Source organism: Ylistrum balloti, unplaced genomic scaffold, assembly GCF_031769215.1.
Source record: "Ylistrum balloti isolate Yb309-2 unplaced genomic scaffold, AGI_CSIRO_Ybal_v1 Utg371762, whole genome shotgun sequence".
Taxonomy (NCBI): domain Eukaryota; kingdom Metazoa; phylum Mollusca; class Bivalvia; order Pectinida; family Pectinidae; genus Ylistrum; species Ylistrum balloti.
Genome location: NW_026782882.1, coordinates 61254 through 71039, shown reverse-complemented (window position 1 = coordinate 71039; position 9786 = coordinate 61254). Strand labels below are relative to the sequence as shown.

Sequence of the window (9786 nt, the reverse complement as noted above, 5' to 3'; positions counted from 1 at the left end):
TGCAGTTCTCACTCTAAACAAATATCGCGATATTATGTTTGGCTGCTGTTCTCACTCTAAACAAATATCGAGATATTAAGTTTGGCTGCAGTTCTCACTCTAAACAAATATCGCGATATTATGTTTGGCTGCTGTTCTCACTCTAAACAAATATCGAGATATTAAGTTTGGCTGCTGTTCTCACTCTAAACAAATATTGAGATATTATGTTTGGCTGCTGTTCTCACTCTAAACAAATATCGAGATATTAAGTTTGGCTGCTGTTCTCACTCTAAACAAATATCGAGATATTAAGTTTGGCTGCTGTTCTCACTCTAAACAAATATCGAGAATAAGTTTGGCTGCTGTTCTCACTCTAAACAAATATCGAGATATTATGTTTGGCTGCTGTTCTCACTCTAAACAAATATCGAGATATTAAGTTTGGCTGCTGTTCTCTCTCTTAACAAATATCGAGATATTAAATTTGGCTGCAGTTCTTTCTCTAAACAAATATCGAGATATTAAATTTGGCTGCAGTTCTCACTCTAAACAAATATCGAGATATTAAATTTGGCTGCAGTTCTTTCTCTAAACAAATATCGAGATATTAAGTTTGGCTGCAGTTCTCACTCTAAACAAATATTGAGATATTAAATTTGGCTGCAGTTCTCTCTCTTAACAAATATCGAGATATTAAGTTTAGCTGCAGTTCTCTCTCTAAACAAATATCGAGATATTAAATTTGGCTGCAGTTCTCACTCTAAACAAATATCGAGATATTAAGTTCGGCTGCAGTTCTCACTCTAAACAAATATCGAGATATTAAATTTGGCTGCAGTTCTCTCTAAACAAATATCGAGATATTAAGTTTAGCTGCAGTTCTCTCTCTAAACAAATATCGAGATATTAAGTTTGGCTGCAGTTCTCACTCTAAACAAATATCGAGATATTAAATTTGGCTGCTGTTCTCACTCTATATAAATATCGAGATATTAAATTTGGCTGCAGTTCTCCGAACAAATATCGAGATATTAAGTTTGGCTGCAGTTCTCACTCTGAACAAATATCGAGATATTAAGTTTGGCTGCAGTTCTCACTCTAAACAAATATCGAGATATTAAATTTGGCTGCAGTTCTCTCTCTAAACAAATATCGAGATATTAAGTTTGGCTGCAGTTCTCACTCAAAACAAATATTGAGATATTAAATTTGGCTGCAGTTCTCACTCTAAACAAATATCGAGATATTAAGTTTGGCTGCAGTTCTCACTCTAAACAAATATGGAGATATTAAGTTTGGCTGCAGTTCTCACTCTAAACAAATATTGAGATATTAAATTTGGCTGCAGTTCTCTCTCTTAACAAATATCGAGATATTAAGTTTAGCTGCAGTTCTCTCTCTAAACAAATATCGAGATATTAAATTTGGCTGCTGTTCTCACTCTAAACAAATATCGAGATATTAAGTTCGGCTGCAGTTCTCACTCTAAACAAATATCGAGATATTAAGTTTGGCTGCAGTTCTCACTCTAAACGAATATCGAGATATTAAGCTTGGCTGCAGTTCTCACTCTGAACAAATATCGAGAATTAAAATCAACAAGAGGCCAAAGGGTCTTAACAGTCACCTGAAAAACATTGCTTTTTGTAACATGTCATTGAAATGATTTTGTGAAATAAACAAAATAACTTTTGCTATATATTGTATACATAATACAAAAGTAAATTGTGTATACAGTAACTATCTTATACTTAGGCTTCTAACCGAGCTTGAATTCAAATAAATAACACTGAAGATTTGAATTTTCCCATGTAAAATCTTCCAACCAGGAACAGCAGAACATCTATGAAATTTCAGTCAATTTGACCCACTTTTGGCCCTGCCCATCAGCCGCTGGGGTCAGTCAAGGTTAATATGTGCATCTCCTCAAATAGTCAGCTTATACTAAGAAAAGATAAATTCTAACCAAGTTTGAACTATTTCAGAAAGAAAATAAACAAATTATACTCAAAATGTAATTTTCCTATGTAAAAAAAATCCATCCATGGAGAGTACTTGATTCTACCATACCTGGGATTTGAGAATGCAGTCAATTTGACTCATTTTTGGTCCCACTCAACAGCCCCTGGGGGTCAGCCAGGATCAAAATGGGCATACACCAGGCCGTCACCCTTAACTTATAATTCTTACTAAGTTTGAAATATTTCCAGTGGAAATTAAACAAATTATGCTCAAAAATCTATTTTGCCTATATAAACTACAGTAAACTTTACCCCCTCCCCACAGGGATATGTGTGACCCTGGGGCTATGAAATTCATAATTTTGGTAAGCTCCCTAAGATGATTTTATTCTTGAAGAGTATTTGATTCTACCATATCTGCTCTTTTTTTTTTAAATTAAGTCAACTTGACCCCTTTTTGCCCCGTCCCTCAGGCTCCTGGGTGTTGGGGACCGTATAATTCAAAATTTTGGTTCATCATTGGCCAGGGTTTTTTGAGAAGAAGTTGAGAATGTTAAATTGTTTACGGAGACCTGACGCCAGATAAGTTGATCAGAATAGGTCACCATGAGACTGTCTCAGGTGACCTTAAAATACAAACAAGACTGGTAACGACAGAAAAACATTTTATTTTTTTTTCTAGTATAAAAATGACTACAAACCAATACTATTTCTATAGTATAACAACCAGGACTGTCTACACTCGTCTAAAATAAAAACAGTTGTTCACGATAAACCCATATCAACTCCCATTAAACATGCATGGACAAAAATTATACATATCAAAAGAATCAAATGTTAAAAAAACGGAATCAGGTATTATGATTTGATCAAGAAATGCCACAAAATTTTTCATTTCTGTGGTAAAAGCAGAATATCTCAGCAACTCTTGTTTTGTACGGCTGTGATACCACTACTGTGTTCTTTTGTTATAGATGTGTTAGCGCATGAAATATTAGTCAATTTTGACAAGCACTTCAATATATGAAAAATACAGGAAATATGTAATATAGTTCAGTCACTCTGCATCTTAAACCTCTTAGTAACAGGGCCAGATTTTGTTTGATGTTTATTGTCCTAAAAGGGGGCACAAAAGTTGGTATAAATGGACCGACTTTGAAATGTAATATTAAAATTAACACTATTGTATGGGCTTCAAGAATCAACAGGAACAACTGCATAATTGAAAAAAAAAATCGACAAGAACTACTGTATCATTGAAAAAAAATCGACAGGAACTACTGTATCATTGAAAAAAAATCAACAGGAACTACTGTATCATTGAAAAAAAATCGACAGGAACTACTGTATCATTGAAAAAAATCAACAGGAACTACTGTATCATTGAAAAAAAATCGACAGGAACTACTGTATCATTGAAAAAAATCAACAGGAACTACTGTATCATTGAAAAAAAAAATCAACAGGAACTACTGTATCATTGAAAAAAATCAACAGGAACTACTGTATCATTGAAAAAAAAAATCAACAGGAACTACTGTATCATTGAAAAAAAATCGACAGGAACTACTGTATCATTGAAAAAAAATCGACAAGAACTACTGTATCATTGAAAAAAAATCGACGGGAACTACTGTATCATTGAAAAAAATCAACAGGAACTACTGTATCATTGAAAAAAAAATCGACAGGAACTACTGTATCATTGAAAAAAATGAACAGGAACTACTGTATCATTGAAAAAATCAACAGGAACTACTGTATCATTGAAAAAAATCGACAGGAACTACTGTATCATTGAAAAAAAATCGACAGGAACTACTGTATCATTGAAAAAAAATCGACAGGAACTACTGTATCATTGAAAAAAAATCGACAGGAACTACTGTATCATTGAAAAAAAATCAACAGGAACAATTGTATCATTGAAAAAAAATCAACAGGAACTACTGTATCATTGAAAAAAATCAACAGGAACAATTGTATCATTGAAAAAATATTGCACCATGAATATTGCTAAAAAGTATTAATTTCAAATATTGAACACGTTGACTTTTTGTTGATTGTTTCAGACAAAAAACCAAGTCTATCACTGTACATATCAATACTAACTAAGTTCAGTTTAAAGATATCCTGATTTATATTGCTTTCATTGTTGATAGAAATGCCACCTTAAACAAACATGGAAATAATATTCCTGCTGACAATTTCAAATGCAGAATCCCCTCCGACAGAAAACCTCAAATAAGTCATGTCACAATTAGCTTGAATTGAGAGCTATCATTTGACTAGACCAATAGTAGACAGTGTCAGGACAATGCTAGCACCATTCAGTGTTGATAATGATTTGTCCTTGATTTAAAGTCAAAATCATAAAAGTGTATAATTGGAACTTTCTCCTAATCCACATCCTGATGACAAAACATTTGGTAACTCTCCCCTAATGCCGTTCATACTGGACAGAGTCCAGCCTGAAACAAAATGTCTGGTGGACTTTCCACTGTTGCTTTCGCCCTCATTCAACATCCCAAGCAAGCAGTCTAATCCTAAATGCCACACTTTCAAACATAGCCTAGTACTGAATGTCCGAACATATCCCCCCCTCAGGTGTAGCCTAGTACTGAATGTCCGAACATATCCCCCCCTCAGGTGTAGCCTAGTACTGAATGTCCGAACATATTCCCCCCCTCAGGTGTAGCCTAGTACTGAATGTCCGAACATATCCCCCCCTCAGGTGTAGCCTAATACTGAATGTCTGAACATATCCCCCCCCTCAGGTGTAGCCTAGTACTGAATGTCCGAACATATCCCCCCCTCAGGTGCAGCCTAATACTGAATGTCCGAACATATCCCCCCCCTCAGGTGTAGCCTAATACTGAATGTCTGAACATATCCCCCCCTCAGGTGTAGCCTAGTACTGAATGTCCGAACATATCCCCCCCTCAGGTGTAGCCTAATACTGAATGTCTGAACATATCCCTCCCCTCAGGTGTAGCCTAATACTGAATGTCTGAACATATCCCCCCCTCAGGTGTAGCCTAATACTGAATGTCTGAACATTCCCCCCTCAGGTGTAACCTAATACTGAATGTCTGAACATTCCCCCTCAGGTGTAGCCTAATACTGAATGTCTGAACATTCCCCCCCTTTTCCCTAATGCCACACTCTCAGGTGTAGCCTAATACAGAACATCTGAACCCTAATCATCATAATGCTCATGTACGTTTACCGTCATCTCACTTAAACCTTATCATTATGTGGCCCATGTACGTTTACCGTCATCTCACTTAAACCTTATCATTATGTGGCCCATGTACGTTTACCTTCAACTCACTTAAACCTTATCATTATGTGGCCCATGTACGTTTACCGTCATCTCACTTAAACCTTATCATTATGTGGCCCATGTACGTTTACCGTCATCTCACTTAAACCTTATCATTATGTGGCCCATGTATGTTAACCATCATCTCACTTAACCATTTTAACTGGAGAATAAGACCATTACATGCAAGTTTGAGCTGAATTCCACTTATGGAACATCACCAGAAGTTTAATATGCGAAAAGTATACACACTTCATACACGTCATACATCCAGCGATGGACAAAACACAATGACTAATGATCATTCAAGATGAATGATCTAAAAAGGCACTTCCCAAAAATACTACAGATAGGAGCTGTACAAAAGTGTGCTTTTGTGTGCTTTTGACAGCTACAGCTACTATAAATATTGAAATCATGGATAAACCACAGAACAAATAATGAACTATAAAAACCACACAGGAACTACAGTAACCATACAGGAACTAGAGAAACTGATCTGATTTATAGAAACCACACAGGAACTAGAGTAACCATACAGGAAGCAGAGAAACTGTTCTGAACTATAGAAACCACACAAGAACTAGAGTAACCATACAGGAACTAGAGAAACTGTTCTGATTTATAGAAACCACACAGGAACTAGAGTAACCATACAGGAACTAGAGAAACTGATCTGATTTATAGAAACCACACAGGAACTAGAGTAACCATACAGGAACTAGAGAAACTGTTCTGATTTATAGAAACCACACAGGAACTAGAGTAACCATACAGGAACTAGAGAAACTGTTCTGATTTATAGAAACCACACAGGAACTAGAGTAACCATACAGGAAGCAGAGAAACTGTTCTGAACTATAGAAACCACACAAGAACTAGAGTAACCATACAGGAACTAGAGAAACTGTTCTGAACTATAGAAACCAAACAGGAAGCAGAGAAACTGTTCTGATTTATAGAAACCATACAGTTACTAGAGTAACCATACAGGAACTAGAATAACCATACAGGAACTAGAGTAACAATACAGGAACTAAAGAGAAACTGTTCTGAATTATAGAAACCACACAGGAACTAGAGTAACCATACAGGAACTAGAGAAACTGTTCTAAATTATAGAAACCACACAGGAACTAGAGAAATTGTTCTAAATTATAGAAACCACACAGGAACTAGAGAAACTGTTCTTAATTATAGAAACCACACAGGAACTAGAGAAACTGTTCTAAATTATAGAAACCATACAGGAAGTAGAGTAACACATACAGGAACTAGAGTAACCATACAGGAACTAGAGTAACCATACAGGAACTAGAGAAATTGTTTAAAATTAAAGAAACCACACAGGAACTAGAGTAACGATACAGGAACTAGAGTAACCATACAGGAACTAAAGAAATTGTTCTGATTTATAGAAGCCATACAGGAACTATAGAAACTGTTCTGAATTAGTGAAACAGGAGGAACAAATACACAGGATTAAAAAAAAAACCTTCATTAAGAATTGATGTTACAGAAGCCAAAATTCAAAGCATATCATTCATGATAATGAGACATCAGACAAAAGTCCTCTTTGTCCTGTGTGGTTTTCCTGTCTACAATCTGCTACCATCAACATATAAAACAATTATAATCAAAACATAATCAATTCAAGATAAATTTGGGCAAGAAGTGCTTAATCACAAGACTAATGATAAGAAATAATTATATTTCATACAATGCCATTTATCATTAAAGATTTATCATGTTTTCTATTTACAATGAAATAGTTCATACATAGATATAAACAAAGCCTATTAGTGCTGCAGGACAACTGACTCAGACATAGGGTGAATTCAAGAGTTTTCACGAGAGGATGTAAACATATCACTTATGTATACCAAAATTGGGAAAATTCCTTCATAATCAGATAAAAAAATTGGTATCAATTTATTTAAGAATCATATTTTGTGAGTTAAATTTTCAGTGCTGCATTTCTCATGGTTAAATAGGAATTCATTGGTCAGCTCTGATAAAAAGTGTTAGAATAATCTTACAGGTTTATGAAAAGTTGGACTCTGTGAAGTATTGCTAATTCTGAAATGTGCAACACTACACAATCAATTTCTTCAGAAAATCTTAAAAATTCACTGATTCCATACGGGTTCATATCAACAGTTTTTGGGAGATTGTCAGCATCATTGATGCTCATGCTTAGAATTTGAAAAACAAGAGAGATCTGTTGCAGTAAGATGAGACTCCAGTGTGATTTTGGTTTATTTTGAGGGCCTAGATACTCGTGGAGGTCATCATATTAAACAACTTTGGTATAACTACCTAGAATGATGTATTCTGTCACTATTTTACAATACCACTCCACCAGAATGACATGTCGTCTATACCTTTCATTACCATATTTAGAGAGAATAGATTTTCCTACCGAGGTATAAATAGATTTTCTGTAACATATTAACTATGTAGACAAAAACTAAGTTATATATAGTAAATTACTATATAGGTTAGAACCCTATGTATATGGTGATTTTATCCCTTTTTTGCATACATCTGTCCTTTCTGATATTTTGATAGCTTTTATTTATCTAAGTTTTGTTTCTAATAAAAATTTCTTTTTTTCAATTTGTTTCTTTTTGCCTAAAAGCAAATATTTTCCTAGGACTCATGTTAAAAAAACATTTGCATGGCACTTGACTTTGTGAATGAATCTTGAACACAATATTCTCTCGTACATTTCTACTATTATCATTGTGTAGACATAAATATTTGTGGATTTTAAGTATTCATGAATTCAAGAAAGGCAAATCTTCCATGAAAATCAATTATCATACAGTAATACCAGTGTCATATGTAGAATATCGGTCCCCCTGGTATATATCAGTCCCCCTGGTATATATCTGTAATACCTGTGTGATCTGTAGAATATCAGTCCCCCTGGTATATATCTGTAATACCTGTGTGATCTGTAGAATATCAGTCCCCCTGGTATATATCTGTAATACCTGTGTGATCTGTAGAATATCAGTCCCCCTGGTATACATCTGTAATACCTGTGTGATCTGTAGAATATCAGTCCCCCTGGTATACATCTGTAATACCTGTGTGATCTGTAGAATATCAGTCCCCCTGGTATACATCTGTAATACCTGTGTGATCTGTAGAATATCAGTCCCCCTGGTATACATCTGTAATACCTGTGTGATCTGTAGAATATCAGTCCCCCTGGTATACATCTGTAATACCTGTGTGATCTGTAGAATATCAGTCCCCCTGGTATACATCTGTAATACCTGTGTGATCTGTAGAATATCAGTCCCCCTGGTATACATCTGTAATACCTGTGTGATCTGTAGAATATCAGTCCCCCTGGTATACATCTGTAATACCTGTGTGATCTGTAGAATATCAGTCCCCCTGGTATACATCTGTAATACCTGTGTGATCTGTAGAATATCAGTCCCCCTGGTATATATCTGTAATACCTGTGTGATCTGTAGAATATCAGTCCCCCTGGTATATATCAGTAATACCTGTGTGATCTGTAGAATATCAGTCCCTGGAATAGATCAGTAATACCTGTGTGATCTGTAGAATATCAGTCCCCCTGGTATATCTAGGTAAGTAAACTTGTAACTGTTTCTATTGTTCAGTTTCTGTCCCTAAAAATCACATGTACTTCAGAAATAATTTGTATTTTGTTGAACAATGATCACTCAAAAACAAAGGTTTTAGATCATGGAAACCTGAGGAATTAAATCATTGAATCCCTTTCAGTGAAACAAATCAGTTGGGTTGGTATTAAGGACGAGTTCTATCTGTTGTTATGCCTGGGTAATTAGTTGTAACAGTCTTGTGATGAAGGAATCACGTCAGCCATGTTGTTATTGTTTTTCATTTGAAGTAATTTTTCTGCTTCATCATCATTTTTTTTCACTTCCTTTGGAATTTGCAATTTCTCCCCTGGACTTTGAAAGGATTTTTCAGCAGGACTAAGAAACGACTTCTCCCTTGGACTTTGAAAGGATTTTTCAGCAGGATTGAGAAACGACTTCTCCCTTGGACTTTGAAAGGATTTTTCTGGTGATGTCAGCTTTGGACCTAGCGGAGTGATCTCCCCTGAAAGGAACTTTTCAACCTTGTCCACACATGCATCCTGGTAGTCATGAACCCACCTTGAATGTAAAAAAATAACATATTATTTACCTTTAATAAAACTACAAGGATAAATCAACAGCCAATTCAACATTTCAATGTAGTAAGTAACATACCACACTTTTATCTACTGACAAACACAAGTGATATTATACAAAACATCTTCACTTAAAGCAAGGAGACTTTTCTGATTAAAATCAGTACTATTTGACACCATCACAATTTACAATGATTACATAACACCAGAATCATAAAACTATGCAGTAAGGAACGTATTGACACTGGTTTTATCTATGGTGTATGATGTGTTGACACTGGCTTCATCTGTGGTGTATGATGTGTTGACACTGGCTTCATCTGTGGTGTATG

The 9786-nt window shown here is 35.3% G+C and overlaps 1 protein-coding gene across 1 annotated transcript in view; it reads right to left on the bottom strand.

The window, feature by feature from the left end:
- Positions 1–6364: 6364 nt before the first annotated feature.
- LOC132563547 (NAD(+) hydrolase sarm1-like) overlaps positions 6365–9786 on the bottom strand; it is a 47494-nt gene continuing 44072 nt past the window's right edge. The window contains exon 8 of the mRNA XM_060228289.1: positions 6365–9437. Within this exon, the coding sequence (XP_060084272.1) occupies positions 9101–9437 (337 nt within the window). The 3' untranslated portion in view covers positions 6365–9100. The remainder of the gene's footprint in view (positions 9438–9786) is intronic.